We start from the raw sequence: 19,980 nt of genomic DNA, 5'->3' as shown, positions 1-19,980 counted from the left end.
GCAGAGAACCACAGGCCTGGGTCTGAAAACTGCTGGAGGTCATTCTAGCCATCCCCAACCTTGCAAAGACCTCCAGGCAGCCGAGAGGGCATCGCACCTTTCCATCCCTAACACTCACTTCCCAAGTCTCACCATAAGTAAGGCCTTTGCTTTAAAAATGTTACAAGCTGTCAGAGCAGCTTGATTCTGCCTCTTCTCAAGAGGTGTAGGGCTGATGTGTACTTTACAGCAACTACCTAAAAGGTTTTGGGAATCGGGTTCCATCAGTGGCCAGCAGGACAACCTCACTGCCTCACAACTGCTGCCACCCCCACCGCCCAGCACTTTGCAATCTACAAGGTGCATTCAGTCGTCATTCCGTGTGGGTCCCAGCCCTGTGGAGAAGCAGGGCAGGATGAGAAGTTAACTGTTTGTCAGGGTATAGCGAGAACTCAAGCCTGGTTAGTCTTCTGAGGGCAAACGCAAGTTGTCTTCTCATGGCACACACCGCACTGCCTCCCCAGAGCTTTGTTCCTTAGATTCCATTTGCCATCTGTGGGCCACAGTTTCTTCCTTGGGCTCTGATTTGATTGCCTTACAGAGGATTTTCCCAGGGATGGCATATCTGGAGCCCTAACAATTCCTGTCTTGGTGCATCTGGCTTCCTGCGAATGCAGGAATCAGGCTGAGAGACAGGAGCCCTGCACTCGACTGGATTTCTCTCCATTCTTCTAACACGACATGTTCTCCCCTCTGGGTCTTAGCACATGCCGCTCATTCTTCCAAGTACATTAATCTCCCCTCCTCTCCTGGATGCCTCATGCCCATCTTTCCGGACCTCTACTCGGACATAACCTCCTCCAGGAAGTCTCTCTGACTATCCCTCTGCTCCCGCAGCACCCTAAACTGCCCTTCCACCCCCACCCTGCTCCGTGGCACCAATTTTAGTTCTGTGATTGCTTCTTTACTTGTCTGTCTCCTCTGCTCAACTAAATTCTCAGTGTCTGTACTGTACTCAGTGCCTGCCTGTTGAATGGATATATGGATAAAAGAAAGTTAGTCTACTTGTGAAATCATACTTTGAAAGTTATCACTGTTATGCATATAGGTTAAAGTTCACAATAAAAAAAATAATAAGAGCTGATATCTGATTTTAAAAAAAAAAAAAAAAGTGCACTGGGGCCACACCATGCCAAGCCCTAACTAACAGTTGTCCCAAAATACCTAGGTCCCTACCTGAGATTCTACAAAAGCTTCACTCACTAAGTTTATCTCTCAGAAACTTAAATCCACCAGAGTGTTTCAATGCCAGACAAGTCCTAAAACCCAGAGACAATAGCCTCTTTAAGAACAACAACTAGATGCAGCCCCTTCCCCATAATGTGACACCTCTTTTCAATATGAACAAGTTAGGGTGGTCACTGCCTAGACACCCCAGAAGATCGAGAAAGTGATTAAAGGAGAGGAAGGGGTAGCAACAGACAAGACAGGATTTAACAAAGGATTATGAATACTGAATCTTTATATAAATATTTTTTTAGATGCTAGGGTATTAGAAAAGCTAGAAGGAAATAACTGAAACTGTTGAACTGTAACCCATAACATTCTTTGAAATTACCTATATAACTACTTGTTAAACTGTACTTTGAAAGTTATCACCTTTCTGTATATATGTTATATTTCACAAAAAGGAAACAACTGAAATTGTGGAACTGTAACCCATAACATTCTTTGAAATTTGCTAACTACTTGTTAAATCATATTTTGAAAGTTATCACGCGAATATATGTTAAATTTCACAATAAAAAATGTATTAAAAAAGAAAAACAAACAAAAATAAGTGTTATCTAGAAACACCTTCCCCTCCCCTTAACGCAGTGTTTTCTAACATTAGCTTTGGCTTCTCTCCATCCTTCCAAAATGATCTGTGAATATTCACTTAAATGCAATGCACTAGGGCAGCCAATAAAAGCTAATCCTTTTTTGTCATGTGAATTAGTGCCCCGTAATTTACTTGCTTAGTAAATATATATTACAGAAAGTGGACTTTCTTAAAGCAGGAAACTCCTAAGCAGTCAGCAAAAAACAAATGGGAACACTAATAAGGACAGTGGCACAAGAAGATGAAGGGAAGGCTTCCTGGAGGATTACAAGTTAAGTATTTCGGAAAGGACAACAAAATGGGCAGAGGCTGGCCTAGGTGAGAAGGGCAGAAGAGGGTCCAGCCTCACTAGGAGGATGAACTTACGGGAAGTTTAAAAGTGTAAGAGGATAACGCAAAGACAGACGTTCTTAGCTGAAGCAGAAAGGAAGAAGAACAAGCCAGAAGCACAGCAAGATGGGTTGACAGAGACTGGTTAACCGGTTACAAGGCACTAAGAGTCAGAAAGCCCAGGCACTGGTAGTGGGTCTTCATGTTAACTGGCAAATCAGCAAATCACTTACCCTTTCAGGGCCTGTTTTCTTCTCTACCCATCCCATCTTACAAGAATTTATGGATGTAAAAACATTTTGAAAACCAGATGAAGTGCTACAAATTTGCATAGAGTCATTAGGAAGAGCAAGGAAAACTGTGTCAAATGGTGATTTACTAAGACCATTGATGTCACTGGGATTTAGGGTGAAGGGTGGGCAGCTCAGGAGAATAGAAACAAGATTTAAAGTTAGGATTGAGAGAAAGGCAAGTGAGAGAGAAGGGAGAAAAAAGATCGACAGCATCAGAGGCAGGGCTGGAAGGGGCAGGAGGAGGGGCCGTCCCGTAAGGCAGACCCAAGATTGAGCAGGAAAGGGCAGAATGAGGAGCCAGGGGAGCAGGCAGGGAGACGTCAAGCCCGTTCAGGCTGCAGACACCAAGCTAACGGAGGAGAACAACACCAGTAATCAGGGGTTGGATAATAACAAGGTTTCTCACTGCTGGTTTTCAATTGTAGCACAAACAAATCATTATACTTCATTGCCAACCTCCTTCTGGGGGATTCAGGTGTCCACAAACCCAAGAGAAGTGAGTGGGGAAGGTTCACGACCAAGGAAATCCAGGCCTTGTCCCACCCCCATATCACTTCTAACTCCAGGGAGTGGTGGGGGACAATCAGACGCCATGAGGGGGAAATTTGGGAAGAAACCGATGAAAGTCTAGGGGGCTCTGAAGAGGGAACCTGGAAGGAAGAGTAGAGGGTGCAAAACTGAGTCAGCTGGGAGAGGAGCAGGCAAGGGTGGGGCCAGCAGACAGGGGGAGGAAGGACTGAATCATAGACTTAGAAAGGAAGATCAGGGTTATTCTCCAAAGGGTGGAGACCACATATTCTCTGGCCCCACCAAGGACCAGCCCAGAATAAATTGCAGCAGAAGGGACGTAGGTGAGATAGCAGGAGGAACTTCCTCACCAGCAGGCTGGAGCAAACATGCTCACCCGACTTTCCACCAGGCCTGTCCCTCCTTCTCTGTCTCCTGAGAAACCTTCCCTGACTCCATTCATCCCAACCCCAGGGCCTGGTTAACCGGTTTACGTATTCATTATATAAACACAGAGTGCCTGCTACGTACCAGGCACTGCTAGATATTAGAATATGGCCATGAACAAAATAGAAATGGTTCCTTCCTTCATGGAGCTTACAGTCCAGTCCAAGGAGCAGATATTAAAGACATAATGACACAAAGAACTACAGAAGTACAACTGTGATAAAGACTCTGATAAAAAACAAAAGAACTATCAAAGTGTAATGGGAAGACATGGGGAGGGGGCGGTTGTCGGGAAGGGCCTGCTGGGGAAGTGATATTTATACTAGGACCTAAAGGACAAAAAGTAAGAGTTAGCTCAGTAACGGCCAGGGTGGGGTGGGGTGGCCCGAAGGACCCAAAGGCAGGAAAGAGTCTTAAATGTCCTGGCAGGGCTGTGGGAGGAGCCGAGCATTCCCAGCCACCCAGTCCTGATTCTGTGCCTTTCAACAAAGCGCTCTACAGGTTTTTATACCAAGGTCCCATCTCTCACATCAGAAAGAAGCCCTGTGTCCCCACCAGAATGTCCCCAAAGGTGAGGCATGGCTTTTCTCCCCCAGGATGAGGAGTGCTTCCTCTGGGTGGGCCCAGAGCGAATACACAAAAGGGCGCACAGGCCTGGAGCAACTCCCTGCCGGAATTCCTGACTCAGGGGGCAGGACAAACAGGAGTTTCATGTTCAGATACAAGATTCTGAAGTTACTTTTATTCCCAGGGAAGCTGGAAGGCGTTCAGGAGGGTAGAGATGGCAGAAGGCTCGAGGACAGGGAACGAGGAGTCCGGCTCCCAGAGGTCCATGCCTACACCTGGGGGCCTGGTGACTCACCCACAGCCATAAGGATTGAAATCAATAGGCTGGATGGTTTTCTCTTTCTCAAACAGAACACTCATCCTGGAGGAGAGGAAGGTTGTGAGAACCCCAGGAGACACTCTTTCTGGGCACTTTCCTCAGTAAGAGAAGTGAGGCAGCTCCATCCAGCTAATGGACATTGAACAGGCCATGCCCTTTACATACCTTTTTATTTAATCCTCTCAAAACCCTATTAGGTGGGTCTTGTTACCCTCATTTTACAACTGATAAAAATAAGGCAGGGGGTATTAACTACTTGCCAAATGTCACACAGTCAAGAAGTGACAGAACTGGGATTTGAATCGGACTCTGTCTCCAAGGCCTGTGCTAACCCCTATGCTTTACTACTGGGGGGCAAGTGTTGATGGGGAGGGCCCCACCTCCCTCCCTATTCTCAAAACCCACAGGTTCCCTCTCTTCCCAGGGCAATCCTCACCTGGTTCTGACTGCTCTCCCCCCACTGCACTAAGACTTGGAGGCTCAGGAAACTGTCTTAGGAATGCACATGGACTAGAGTTCCCACTTCAAATAGCCCTTCAGGCCTTTCTCTGAATCTTCCCTTTATTTTGTGTCCTCCCACAGGGGCCCAGCCCCAGGCCCACACCCCAACAATGCCCCACCCTGAGACCCCTGCACAGTAGGTACCGGGGTTTCCCGGAGTGGCTCTGAGACAGCCACCCTCAGTCACCCCACCCTGGTCAGCTCCCCACACAGTCACCACCTGGTAAGTGCACCTTTGCAAACCACACATCTGATCTACCCACACGTTTGGGTCAGTGCTGAAAACAAACAGCACAGCACACAGTGGGCACGCAGAGACCTGGGAAGGGAGGGAAGAAAGTGGGGAGGCAGAGGACCCCTAGGTCAGGGAGGAAACTTAGAGACCATCAGGTCCAGCAGTTCTCAATCACCTGGGGAAACACAGGCATCAGGGCCCCACCCTGGATCCACTGAATCACCTCTGGGGCAGGCCCTGGGTATATGCAGGTTCCAGAAGCTCCCCACCTGGGTGATTCTGATTGTGCCTCTGATTAGCCACTATTCTTAGTCCCTAATCTTGCAGGTGAGGGAAGTCGGGAGAGAAGAGGCTCATCCTGTAAACTAGAGGTGGAACTGAAACAGAACCAGGTCTCCCAGCTCCCAATGCCAGGCCCGCTCCATGCACCATGCTGCGTCGGAGACCTATATGATGGCCCCTCAGTTGGAGGCCTACCTGGGGGCTCTCTAAAGAAGGGTCACTGCACCCCCCAGGGAGGTTATGGGGCCAGGGCAGGGGGTGTGGGCAGTAGATGGGGCATTCGTCACTGACTTGTGAAACACACTTCACCTGCACAGACTGCCCTGTGGGGCCCAGGCGGACTCAGCAGATGTGAGCCACTAGTTTCTGGTGGGGACTGGGTAAGGTGTGAGTATCAGAGACAAATCTAACTAGCTCTGAGACCTTGGCCTACTGCTGGCACCTTCTTTTTCCCCTTTAAACTTTTTATTTTTAAATAATTTCAAACCTACAGGGCAATTGCAGAAATAATCCAAAACCCACATTGAGAACTTCAACCTACTCACCCTGCCCCGTCCCTGCCAGATAACCAGATCCACCAATCTTAACATTTTGCCACATATCATTCAATCTGTCCATCTATCCACCTATCAATCCAATGTGGGCACCTCTTAATATGTTAGATGGCCCGTGGATGCCCTGCTTTAAACATAGGCACTTATATCCCACTTTTTACTTTTGTTAATGATGGTGATGACAGCAATATCCAGGCAGTGCATAATGCCAGACTACAGGATAACACCTAAAAAGGACAGTGTTTCGAGGGCTGAGTGACTGGAACATTCTGTCATTTAAACTTTGAGCACCAGGGTAGGGTGGACAAGCCTCAGTCCAATGAAAACAATCGACCTGATTCATCACACCTGGCTCAATCTAAGAAAAGAGCAGGCTTTCCATTGCAGCGAGAGGAACTGTGGCGAGAAGGGCCACGCAGTACTGGGTGGCCCTCGAAAGGTAATGCCAAATGTGTGGCCTCCTCTAAGGCCGTGCACAGGGGACAGAGAAAAGGTCCTATGATCCTCCAGCTTTCCCTCAATCCTTGGGACCCAACACTATTTTAAGGAAATGCAGAGGTCTCCTGCTGCAAGCTTTTGCCTGGTGAGCTCAGGACACAGTCCCAAACGGTGGACCCCTAAATTACCACCCCAAGCTACCAGCTAGAGGTCTTTGGGGCCTGGGCTTTCACTTCTAAGTCATGGGGTTCTCCGGTGCTCCTCCTCCCCAGTGACTTGGGTGCCAAGTCTGTCTCTCCTTTCCCTTTCCCTCTTCCAGTGCGAAAGTCAATGAAGAAACTGTAAATGACATGGCCAAGGGAAAATAAGGAGGTAGGCAGGCCATTGAATTGGTCACCTCTATTCTAAGAAATCCAGTTCAATTCTAGGTCACGCTTTGGGTCTGCCCAGGGGTGTGGACACCTCAGAGGGATCCAGAGCATGACGTGACTCCAAAGTGTCCAAGACTGGAGGCCCAGGAAGTTGACATCAAAGGGGCCTCAAAGGCAACCCACAGTTTACCAAGAACATCTTTAACAGCCAACTGCCTCTTTCCTCCCTTAAAAATGTAGGCCTTGTACATGGCCCATCAACCCTAGGAGAAAAGTATCGGAGTTTCCAATTCCAAATGAAAAGCCTCCCTTCCCTTTGCTTGATACTTCTGTACATGTATGGGCTTTCACACTGAGAACAACACTAGCAATCAATAAATAGACGTTTGTTGAATAAAGCTTCCTGCCAGAGATGCACCACTGGTCACTCCTGGGAAAGCTGGATGACAAGAAGGACAAAAGAAACTCTTTCCAGTCCAAGGTACTCATCAAAGGGGATTTATCTCACTTCCAGGGGAGACTCCCCTTTTACACATGTGTCCCCTCACACACACATACAGAAATGCTACTAAGTTTTATCATCTTCATCCCCTAAATGACCTTCTTTCCAACTTCCTCTAGCCCCTACACACCAGACCCCCAGATGAGAAAAACTAAGAGGCTACGAACAACCAAGATGATGAATATAAGTACAAAAGCAGAATCAGAAGCAAGGTATAGCTGGGAGATGGCAAAAGGAGCTGAGGATGAAAGAAACCTTTAACTTCTCCTTCCACTCCCAGTGGTCTTGTAGATGGCATGCAACTAATTCAACAAAAATCCTGTTCGGAGCCCTATCACCTTGCATTGGAGCCCAGAGGGAGAGGAGTGTCCTGGGTTGGCTGATGACACACAGACTTCTGAGACAGTTCACCTCACCTGACTCAACAAATATTAAGCATCTACTATGTCCAGCGCCCTGCTCAACTCTGCACACACAACAAGAGACGAGGCGGCCTTCCTCTCCTCCCTTGGAAGAACAGACCTTCCTCCACATCATTCCACGCTCTTTTCTCCATACCAAATCTTCTGAATTTCTTTTCATGTCTGTCTCCTATGATCAGAGTGCTCAGCCTGGCAGCCAAAATCCAGAAATCTCTGTCAGCTCTGGGCCGAGCCCCCACAGAGCTCTGAATCCCCAGCATGTGCTAGGCACCGTCAGCCCACCAAGGCCAACCTGCTAGCAGGTGCCAAAGGCTCAGGCCAGAGGCACTCACTCCCTTCTTCCCCCAGAAATCTGCCCGGTCTATGAATGAAAGCACAGACCCAGACCATGTGCTCCCGGAGGGCAGGAGCCATTTCTCACACTGGCTGGTTCAAATCCATGAAACAGGCCATATTCCCTAAGTCTCCCAATTCCTTACATGGAAACATTATGGATGGTGTATTGCCCTAAGCAAGTACACAAAGCCTGTTTACTGCAGGTCACTGAAATATTAGACGTTTACAATTAAAGAGAGTAGAAAACAATACTACTCGAAGCACACAATCTAGGATGTCAGCTACACACTGCCCTCCTGGCTTCCCCTGAGCCTGGGAGCAGGCCTCCACCAGCACAGGGGAAATAAGCTCAGGCTTTGGAGTGAGTCAGACCTGACTCTGAATCTGGGCCCCACCTCTTACAGGTTATCCAACCTCAGGCAACTTATTAACCTCCAAGCCGACTTCTTTAAGCCTTGATTTCTTCACCTCAAAAACGAGTATAATATCGTACACCTCAGAAAGGTAGCATGAGGCATAATGGCATTATATAAAGCAAAAACCTAGCACACAAAATTGAGCCAAAGGGTAAAGGTTGAAACTGACCGTGTGTTAAAACTTCGACTTCCATGCGAGACCAAGGGAAGAGATGTTTATTTGGTGCAAGATCTATATCTTCTAAACAATATAACTTCTACAGTCATTTGTTCAAATACCACAATTACATTGAACTTTGAATAGGAAGTGAGATACGGTAGGTTTGTACAGGTTGGAGTGAAATAGCAACACATTCCAAAGTAATTTGGGCAGAGAATAAAAATATATATGCAGGGGCCCCCTGAGGAGCTGGGGGGAAATGCAGAGGTGTTGGACTTCCCCTCCTGGATTGTTGCTGCTGTTCTCACAAACACTGAGGACTGGCGGTTTGGTATGCCGAGCCCTCTATCTCAGGACTTGCCCTTATGAAGCTCATTATTGCAAAGGAGAGGCTAAACCTGCTTATAATTGTGCCTAAGAGTCTCCCCCTGAGTGACTCTTTGTTGCTCACATGTGGCCCTCTCTCTCTAACTAAGCCACCTTTGCAGGTGACCTCACTGCCCTCCCCACTACATGGGACCTGACTCCCAGGGGTGTAAATCTCCCTGGCAATGCAGAATATAACTCCCGGGGATGAATCTGGACCCGGCATCATGGGATTGAGAACAACTTCATGACCAAAAGGGGGATGTGAAATGAAACGAAATAAAGCGTCAGTGGCTGAGAGATTTCAAATGGAGTTGAGCAGTCACTCTGGTGGACATTCTTATGCACTATATAGATAACCCTATTTAGGTTTTAATGTATTGGAATAGCTAGAAGTAAATACCTGAAACTATCAAACTCCAACCTCAGTAGCCTTGACTCTTGAAGACGACTGTATCACAATACAACTTACAAGGGGTGACAGTGTGATTGTGAAAACCTTGTAGATCATACTCCCTTTATCCAGTGTATGGATGGAGGAGTAGAAAAATGGGGACAAAAACTAAATGAAAAATAGGGTGGGATGGGGCAAGTGATTCGGGTGTTCTTTTTTACTTTTATTTCTGATTCTGATTCTTTCTGGTGTAAGGAAAATGTGCAAAAATAGAATGGGGTGATGGATGCATAACTATATGATGGTACTGTAAACAGCTGATTGTACACCATGGATGACTGTATGGTATGTGAATATATTTCAATAAAACTGAATTAAAAACAAAAAAACCTAGTGCACAGTTAGTGCTCACTGCTATTCTTATTCTAACCCCAAAACCCCTTCTAATATAAATCCACATTAAAATATAAATGACTTGTATCAGAGCAATTTTTGTTTCAAACTGACAAAAGAAAAAGGGTTTACTAGGGGTCTGAAGGGATAAAGGAACCGACAAACTTTCGATCCATTTGGTGCCTGTCATACCCCCACCTCCCCATGTTTTTACCTGTGGATATAAGATCATTTCCATGGTGAACAGTCACCTTATTAAGGTTAGAGGGATTTTCTCCAGCTTCTCCAAACCTTAACTAGATAAGGCCAAGAGCCTATCAAGTTCTGCTCTCCTGGCTCTGATGTGGAGATAGTAAGAAGTGGGACGGCAGCTATACTGCACAGCAGCTTCAGCCGCTTGTCCTGGTCAGCTGCTCTACTCCTAGCCACTCACTCATCTCAAAGCCTTGTTTTCTCTGAAGGATATACAATGGCAAGGTGCCTTCTACCTTCTGGTAGCCCCCTGGCTCCCCCAGATTAGAGTAAGGACACCTATTCACATTCCTGCCTTCAAGGGGACAACCCCGGGATGAACAGACCTGAGAGTAGAGACAAATATGCTGGCCTCCTCTTTCAAACACTGCATGCCCATACCTCTCTCTGCCTCCTCCTGCTTTGGCTTTGGGACACCCCATCCAATGGTTTTCTTCAAGATGCTTTCCTGAGCCACCTAAGAATTAAACACCAAGTACCAAAAGCTTCAGCCACATTTCACAAATGTGCCTTGAAAGAAAGAGTGGGTGGGTGGTGAGGAGAGAACACGAAATTCTTCTTCCTTAAAGCCTGGCTCGGAGCCTGTCCATTTTACCTTCAGAGGTGTGCTGTCAAGACATAGCAAAGCTGTTGAAGAGCTATATGCCACACACAAAAGTAACTTAGAGTCTCCATTCCTCACTCCACCCAGAAAGCAGTAAACAAGGGGACTTAGAGACTACTCTTGACTTCATGGAAGAAACCTATCTAGTCCTTCCTCTGGCCTTTCTCATGTCCAAGACAAGTTCACAAAAGGCACTGTTGGCATTTGGGAGTGGAATAACAATTCTTCAATGCACTGTCCCAGACACTGTATGGCTTTGTGTCCCCAAGGGCATCTACCAGGCACCGTTCAATTACTTGTGGATTGAATCTAGTGGGAAAGGACAAGTCACAAGACAACTTATCTCTTAGCAAGTAAATAATTACTGAATCCGTACCATGTGCTCAGCATTTGTGTAGGCACTGTACAGGATCAATAGAAAAGGTATGGATCATGGTCCCATACACAAGGAAGTGGTGGGAAATACAAGGTCATAAAACATTATTCATCGGTACATGGCAATACATAATCAAACACTAAACTGTAAGGTCCATGAGAAGGTGAAGAAGGTGATCATTGAGAGCTGGCGTAGTCAGAAGAGATTTCCTGGGAAAAAACGGAAGTTGAGGTGGTTCTTGAAGGAGGCTTATTAATCCTCAATCTGTCCCAGCAAGGACTGCTTTTCATGGGAAACTCCTCCAAATCTGTGGTTTCAGGAGCAATGTAGCAACCTGAGCCCTTCAAAGCTCATCCTCAAATGGTCCCTGGTAGGAGAGGGTGTGAGAACTTTTCCCATTCTCCCCCAGAAATAAGGGAGGAATGAGTGAGAAAAGGCTCTGTCCAAGACAAACTCCCTGGGGCCTGCAGAATTGGGAGCAAAGAGAAAAACCTGAACCATTGTACCCTTTTTCTCCAGGAAGGGAAAGACAAGGAATGGCTGAAGCTGCTAGATCTGCTTAAGTCAGGCCTGCTTTTGAAGGCCTTTTCATTCTAACGACAAGGCAGAGGTGCTCAAGTCTGAACCAAAAGTACTCACTGCCACATGTACTTACTGAGTCACAGACTGAATGGAGGGGGTTCCCAGTTGTGACTGCAGAAATTCCCCACTTTGCCTGGCATCTCTGACCCTGTAAGACTGACCTGCCACGGATACATACACTTACCAAAGAGGTCTGAGGTCCACCTAGTACATCCCCTGCCAAAGGTCTTGCCTCCTCCCTTCTCAACCATCACCACTTTTCTTAGGCATATGGTCTCCATTTCCTCCATTCACCTCTCTCCAGCCATGAGGGCTCCACCCCAGGGCTATGCTACCAATCACTGCTCACCCTCCTGACATTCAAGCTGCTCCTAGAGTCTGGCTCTTCCCAGAACCCCAAGACTTGTGGCTTCCCCAACCCTGTTTCATTTTAAACATGTAAAATCAGTAACACTCCCCCTACACACCCACTCATCCTTACTTCTACGTGTACACAATGTAAATTGAGAATCTCATCTGTTTATGTACAGTATCTATTTAATGTTGGGAAGAATCCCACTTCCCACAGACCACAGGCCTGAGGCTGGGCCTCCTTGTTTTTATTTCTCTGAGGCTCACTTACCTTCCAAAGCACTCAGGCTAGTAACATCTCGTGATACACCCTTTTCCCTCACATACCAACGCTAGACAACTTGCACACTCCCCAGGCCTCTGCAGAGCCACACAAGAGCCCACAGACCCAGTGCTCAGAGATCTCCCCCCCAAAAGTAAAAAAATGAGGGTCATATGAGTCATATGCCCTTTCCACACATGCTCTTACCCTTGGAAACAAATAAACATTTCCCCCTCACAGGAAGGTTCAGAAGAAATCCTTTTGGAAGTGCAGCTTGGAGTTCCCACCCCACCCTCAGGCTCCTGGCCTTGGTCTTTGCCCAAATGCTCCACCCTAAGAATGGCCCCATTTCAGGGTCTCCCAATCCTGGCCATCCACAAATTCTATCTGCTGGCTCACCTCTACCTTCCCTTTCTGTGGCAATGCCAGTCTGGCTTTCTGACATGTGACTTATTTCTCTTTTATCAAGAAACCAAATATTTTGTCTTGTTATATGTTTCCATGGTATCCTAAAGTTCTCCTCCACAGTGTTCATCATGGTTTGCAATTTGATAGACAGATAGATAGGGAGACAGACAGACAGATAACAGATAGATATTATTTAAGTAATGTGCCTCCTCCTACTAGGCTGTAGGAGAACCACATCTGTCCTGTTTGCCACTGTGTCCTCTGCTTAGTGCTAGAATCTTTCCCTCAAACAGACAGGAAATCCTACCCAGACTGAGCCAAGTACATCCCCAGGCTGTCGGCCACTGGACAAAATCTCCAGCACTTCCCATGGGTCATTACATTATTCCATCTCTTCTTCTTCGTTCCTCCCTCCTCCATCCCCTATCCCTATTAAGAACACAGAGCCTCAAATACCTATTCAGTTACTCTCTGGAGGAGCTTCCTAAAGTTGGGAGAATCTCAGACTGGTTGGCTGGGAGGAGAATGGAACAGTATGTACTTCAGTGAAATAGCGAGACAAAGAGAATGAATGTGAGCTGAGGAAGAGTCCAAGTCTTCTACCAAGTCACATTTTTGTATCTTCTCATATTCTGTGGGCATTTCTCAAAGAAATGCTCTGAGAGTTGACTTACTAACCTGGTTAATCTTTGTTCTATTTTTTCAACCTTAGGGAAGAAAACACTGAGAGAGATGGGGGTGTAAAGTGGGCGTTCGGGGAGAGAAAGTGAGTATCAGATTTCAAGCCACTATGCTCCCTAAACCACAGACCACAGGACAGCAGAAAATGAGTATAATTCATGGCAATCAGATTTAACAAAAACTTCCCGATTCTAAGATATTGAGGGAAGCAAAATAGTTAAGAAAACAATTAAGAAAAGGGGAGCCTACGCTTGCAAAGGCACTCCTTAGGTGGTTGCACCCAGAGCTCTGATTAAATAGCTGAGCACAATAAGACATAGTTCATAATATCTAGAACCCAATTCTCAATACAGCGATTGACTTAATGATTGACTGATGCAGGAAAGGATTTTCCTGATAATCTCTGGAGGCAGGAAGATTAGGCAAGCCAACTATCTCAATGGCTTCTGGACATGCTCTCCAGTCTTAGAAGAGTTTTAGGTTTCCAGGTTGTGAGGTTACTGCATTCTTTATAGACCTACACCAGAATGCACGCTTGTAGAGGACAGCTATCTACTTCCTGCCATCTTGTGCCCTAGATGACAAGTGAGGACATTTTACATATCCAAGCTGTGTGAACTACCCTGACCCAGGCAGAGTTCAAAGTTGAAAGGAAAAGCAGCCAGATTTGAAATCAGGATTCTACACAGCACAGTGGTAACTGAGCTCTTGAGGCAAGACAGCTGGCTCCTCCTATTATCACCTTAATTGTCTGAACCTCACTGTACCAAAGAACATCCTCTCCATGTATCACTAAGGTCTATGACACGCTGTCCTGTCCCATACCATAAAGGGTGGTGGAGTCAATCCCCTTGCTTGGGGAATAGCTGAATACTTAGTTCCAGCACAATTCTCTACAACCTTCCTTTCATCATTTTGCCCAAGACCCATTTCACTGCACTCCAAATGCCACCAGCTCCCCAAACCACTCCTGTCCCCATTATTTGCAGTGCTCTAGGGAAAAAAGACATTACTTAATGTTATTACTTCTGTTGCAGGTCAGTCTCCCCATTCCCTTGCCTAAGTCATCTCTCATCAATATCTGGACAGCTAGCACATCGGAACACAGAGGCAGCCTAGAAATGCATGCCCAGAACTGTCAGCTTTCCAAGTGGTGCTAGCTCCACAGCCACATGAAGAAGGAAGGAAGGGAAAGAGACTTCTCCAAAGAACAGACACAATCACAAAAAATCAGTTGAAAAAGAACATCTCTGTCAGCAACTACCACCTAGCAACAAGTCCCTCTTGACAGTGTTCCATGACATTCTTTCAACACAGCGACAGTGAGCACAGCTCCACAGTTGCAAGAGCACTGCAGTTTAAAACTTCTAGCTGGTTCGACAGTAAAGAGAAGCTGTTTGATTCATGAAGTGGGTCAACCAAAAGGAGGAATGCAAAAGGAAAGAGGTCAGCCTGGGATCTTTCTTTTCGTCTCATTCACTTCCGCCAATACTTATCCCTTATGAGAAGCCAAGAGTTCCAAGTCAGAAGATTCTCCTGGAATATAACCAAGCTTAGTCTCAGAGAAGGTTTGAAACAAGAGGCCCAAATTTTTCTCTTAGATGATCCTAACTTTACTTCAAGGGCATCTCTCAGACGGAAGCTTCCAGAACTCTGTGATTCCAAAAACAACTCAGAAAAATTCATTCTTAATTGTGTGTATATAAAAGAGGGGCAAGAGGAAGCCTAACAAGCCTGACTAGTGAATTCTTTCTCTAAGCAAGCATTGCACTAAGAGCTTTCACTTGTTGTAACATGCAGTTATTCAACAAATATTTCAGCCCCCATTAGAGGCACCCGGGATGCAAAGATGAACAAAACAGCCAAAGTCCTCGCTCTCATTGAGCTTACATTCTAGTCAGGGTGGGCAGAAATAAATACATGTCAGCTGCTGATAAGTACTCTGAAGAAAAATAGAGCAAAGGGAGTACTATATAAAATTTTACATAAAATGTCATATGAAAATAAAGCAGGGAAGGGAGTGTTACTTTAGATGCAATTGTCCCAGAAGGCTTCTCTGATTGCCATTTGATAGCAATAATAACAATAAAGGCCACCATAGGGTCACTGGACTAAGATCTTAACATGCAGTATTTCATTTATTCCTCAACAACGAGTATGGTATTATCACCATCCCCACTAAATAGATGAGCAAATGGAGCTTTAGAGAGTCAAGATTCTATGCAGAATCTGTAGCGAGTTAAAGGAGAAGGGGGAGCGAGGCCAAGGTTACAGATTAAGTGAGGAAGCCGGGACTTGAACTCAGGATTCAATGCTGTGCTGGCAGAGCAATGAAGCTTTGCAGAGGTCAAGCGGGGCTGTGGGTCACAAAGTTGCAGGGCCATCCAGTCTCCACACACATGGCTAAGAGTTTAGTGAAATTCAATCATCCTTAATATCAGACTATCACTCTCATCAGCAGCTGAAAACCAAGCCTTATCTTGAAACAAGAGGAGAAAGACAACTTGGGCTCTTTAAGGCCAGCTAATAAATGCTGAATATGTTCCTCTCCTGTCCCCCACCCCCACCCCTCAACACAAGATGATGTAGGGAAGGGAAACATTTTTTGCTGCTAATTCTCCAGGTTTCCATTTCTCACTGGAAAACAGGCAGGAACAGAACAGAAGATGATGGAGCTAGCAAGAGATGACAATGCCACGGTAGTTTTCTAAGATGGAGTGGAGGGGAAAGGCTCTGGGAAAAAAAAAAAAAAAAAAGGTCAGCAGCAAGGAGAAAGCAGGCCCTCTCTAGCCCCATTTGGAAAAAAGCACAGCTCTCCCTCAAGCTCTGGAGTACTGGGGTGGGAAGGGGAAAGGGGAACATTTTCCTAAGAAACATGAGTCAAGACAGACAGAAGCCCTGGGAGCAGGTCACCTGGCTCTCCTGAGCGGAAGGAGAGAATAAGAAAGCAGGAAGCAATTGAGGAGGGAGGCTCACACTGCTTCAAGCAGAGAAGTCCAGAAGGGAAATACCACATCCAAGGTCAGGGGATACTTGCAGAATTGCTGGAAATCCCAAGTTGAGGGTCCAGGCCAAACTACCACGGGAGGCTAAAGGGAAAAAGAAGTCCAAGCAGAGTCCTACAAGGTTCAAACCAAAGGTCATGGTTTGGACCCACCCATTTTTAATTGTATTTCAGTTACTGAGGCCACCGGAACCTGTATAGCCAGAGTTAATCAACAACCAAGATGGGAAGGGAAGGTGGGGGTTCATCCCGGAGAGGAGCACATTAAGGGTCTTTTACTCAGTCCGGATTTCCATCCCATACCCCAACTGACTTAAGAATCCCAGTTTAAACTCTGGTGAGCAAATCTTAAGAATCTTCCTCCTAAAGCCTTCAGGCCCTCCATGTGCTGCCGCCCCCACCCCCCAGCAATTCAAAGCTCAGTCTTCCATGCCAAAAACTTATCACTTTATCTCCAGCAAGTCAGAGCTCATAGCCCAACACTGCACCAAACAAATTATGACCTGAATGGCAAGGAAAAAACTGTGTCACCTAGAGAAACCCAATTAACGACGTGACTCTGCTCTCTTCAATTCCCCTCTCCCCTCCAGTCATATCCGGGGCACCTGCGTGACTGACCGCCTTTTCCCGCCACTGGCCATTTCCCTGGCTAACTCAGAAGTCAGTTTGAACAGGACCTCCAGAGAAGCCAACTGAAAGATGAGAAACCCTGCTCTCTCCACACTTTGGCCTGTTGAGAAAGCTCCAAGGGCAAAGGACCCAAACACCACCTGGCTGGCAGTCTGGAGTGTTCACCTTGAACTCACTAAGTTGCCCCTTAAGCCAAAGCTCCCTGCTGAAGGAAAACGCAGAAACACTGCTGAAAGCTCCTAAATGTAAGTGCCCCCACGAGAGGCAACCAACGGGTATTTCGAAGAAATTCCTGCCGCAGTTGTTTTCCCTCACCCACCTTGCTCATTATTCCCTCCCCTGGGAGATCTCCAGTGCCTGCCCCCCACCAGCCAATATGCCCACTGCTATTCCAAACCTCCCGATGACCACATGCAGCATGTTTTGTGTGTATGTGTGTGTGTGTGTGTGTGTGTGCATATAAACATCCTCTTCCCAGCCCATGCTTGAGTTCTGAAGAGAAGAAATGCTTCCCTCCTCCCGCATTGCACTTGTCTCTCTCCAGGTCCCACACGGCTGCAGAGATGGTAATGTAATATTCAGGGACCCTGAGACCGGAAATGCCTGGTTCTGGACTGCTGCACTTGAAACACGAGAGAAGGCATAGGGAAAACCGAGCAGGGAGACGAGGGAGAAGGCAGAAGGTGTGGGGTGGCGTGGGGAGGCTGCAATTCCGACCAAGGGAGAGATGCAGTTCAGGGGTGGGTGAGGAAAAGACAAAGTGATGAGGGGGAGGCTGTCAAGACGAGTTGCAAAGTCAAAATTTTCGTAGGGGAGAAAGGGGAGGAGGAGGAAGAAGATAAGTAAGGGCAAGAGTGGCGAGAGGGCCAAGGGGAGGTATGGGGCCAGGTAAGAGTCTGCAGGTGATGGAGGCCGTAAGTTCAGCGGAACTAGAGGGTGGCCCTCAAACTGGGAGGAAGGGGGGTCCCGTACCTCCGGGTAAAGGTAGGGGTGGCAGGGAAGTGTGGGGGCGAGGCACCACAGGGTGGGGACCAAATTGGCTCCCCAAATCTGCGGCGAGTGAGGAGAGAAGGGGAGCAGAGGGCGGGGGCCCAGCAGCAGCGGGATCCCGGGAGAGGGATAGGGGTCGCCGAGGGGCGCGAGGCTGACGGAGGGGGCGCCGGGCGAGCACGTGAGGCGTGCGGCCACCCCGCTCCCCTGCGGCGGGGGTGCGGACTAGGGCGAGGCTTGGGGGGCGGCGCGCTCACCCGCAGGGCGGACAGGTCGATGTCGTCCAGGCTGCGGGCGGGGGCTGGGTCGCCCATGGCCTCCGCCGGGAAAGGGGCCCCGGGGCCTCTCACGCTCCGGCTCGGTTATTCCACTGCCGCCGTCGCCGCTTCTCCCCCATCGGGGGACCACGGGGTCGGGCTCCACCGCGCCTCCCCCAGAGATCGGGGAGGGGGGAAGGCCGGCAAGAGGACCGACCAGCCGGCTGACAGGAGATATCGCCCCGGAGCCTGCAACCCGAGCCGCCCGACTCTCCTGCGCAGGCGCAGAGCGACGGTGCACCCGGAGGGTGGAAGAGGGAACGTGATGCGAGCGCGCCGGGTTCCCCCTCCCCCTAGGCGCCGACACCTGCGCGCAGGCGCAGGAGAGAGAGAGAGAGAGAGAGAGAGAGAGAGAGAGAGAGAGAGAGAGAGAGAGAGAGAGAGAGAGAGAGAGAGAGAGAGAGAGAGAGAGAGAGAGAGAGAGAGAGAGAGAGAGCGAGAGAGAGCGAAGGGCGCGCGCGAGGACTAAGAGACCGCGCGAGCCTGGCGTGAAAGAAGTGGGCGGTGGCCGAGGCGGCCGCGGAGCGCGCCCACCAGCTGGCGCGCGTGCGCACACGCGTTTCCTTTCCTTTCCCGATTTTTTTTGCCCTCCCTCCCCCATTTCCCTGTTAGATCTCTGTTGGCTCCTTTCCTTTCCTTTCCTTCCCCTCCTTTCGTGTGCCCAGCTGCCAATCAAGCCACCCACCTATCTAGTTGCGGGGGAAGGGGGGCGGAATCCAACCCCCTCTATTTCTAGGGGGGTTGTTATGGAAACTCCCCACGCGAGGGCTGCGTGGTCTCTAGATGGGATGGGCTGTCTGCCCACCCACCCAGTTGCCATGGCAACAGTCGAGCCGCTGGAGGAAGGGCACCTCAGTGAGAACCTGGACTGGAGAAGCCACGAAGTGGGTGGGGGGCGACTGGCTGCTTCAGGAAAAACCTTGACCCCCTTCCCTGCCTGGCTGGGGAGCGTTGAGGACATCTCAGATGTCAGGATAGGGATTCCTACCGCAGACCTGTACCTCTGCACTTTTCGTAATAAAGTGTTCTGCACAAAGGAACTGTTTGAACACTTATTCATTGATCACTGGAGCTGCGCGGGGGGAGGGGTGTCGGGGAGAGGCTGAGGGGAAAAGGAGGAACCTGTCACCCGCTCCCTCAAATCTTGCTTGGGTCACCTTAGATCTAGTCATGTTGGCACAATGCCCCCAGCCATTAGCCTCACTGGAGGCTGGGAAAGTCTACCTAAAGAACAAGGAGTCATGTTCTGCAACTGATATGCTGTGTGACCTCGAGCAAGTTGCTTTGCTTCTTTGGGCTTTTCTTTCACTAAAGTTGAGGAGGAAAGCTGTATGATCCCTAAAATCCCTTCTACCGTGTGAACACTGTCTCTGAAAAAAACCACCACCTGCCTTAATATAAACATCACTTAGGAGAGTTTGAAATAAAAGTCTTCGGAAAGACGCTCTCCCTCCTAAATCCTTCTTGGCACATTTGGATGAACATCCAGTCTTGCCCTCCCTCCCAACTCCTGTTTTCAGTGCCATTGTCCTCATCCAAGCCACATTCACCGCTCGCCTCCACTACTGTCAGCCTCCTATCTGGCCTCCCTCAAATCAATTCTCCATGCCCCCAGGTAGAGTCAAAGACTCAAGATTCTGCCTTTTTCTTCTGCCTTGGGTTTTTTGTTTGGTTGGTTGGTTGGGTTTTTTGGGGCATTTTACAGAAAAACCATGCAGAAAGTAGAGTTCCCATATAGCAATCCCCCTCATGCACACAGTTTTCTCTGTTGTTATAATTTTGCAAGTGTGGTAACTTTGTTACAATTGAAGAACCATGGTTAGTATAAT

The 19,980-nt window shown here is 48.0% G+C and overlaps 1 protein-coding gene across 11 annotated transcripts in view; it reads right to left on the bottom strand.

The window, feature by feature from the left end:
* Positions 1–18,405, bottom strand: part of MINK1 (misshapen like kinase 1) — a 51,414-nt gene extending 33,009 nt beyond the window's left edge. For 6 of the 11 annotated variants that reach the window (XM_037808291.1, XM_037808293.1, XM_037808298.1 and 3 more), the window contains exon 1: positions 18,092–18,404. In XM_037808291.1, the coding sequence (XP_037664219.1) occupies positions 18,092–18,148 (57 nt within the window). In that variant the 5' untranslated portion in view covers positions 18,149–18,404. Of the gene's footprint in view, positions 1–18,091 lie in introns of all 11 variants that reach the window. The other 5 variants (XM_037808297.1, XM_037808299.1, XM_037808300.1 and 2 more) reach the window with 2 other exon arrangements.
* Between the last annotated feature and the right edge of the window lie 1,575 nt (positions 18,406–19,980).

Source organism: Choloepus didactylus, chromosome 18 (genome assembly GCF_015220235.1).
Source record: "Choloepus didactylus isolate mChoDid1 chromosome 18, mChoDid1.pri, whole genome shotgun sequence".
Classification (NCBI taxonomy): Eukaryota; Metazoa; Chordata; class Mammalia; order Pilosa; family Megalonychidae; genus Choloepus; species Choloepus didactylus.
Note: the sequence above shows the minus strand (reverse complement) of the source record. Positions and strands in the feature narration are given on the sequence as shown.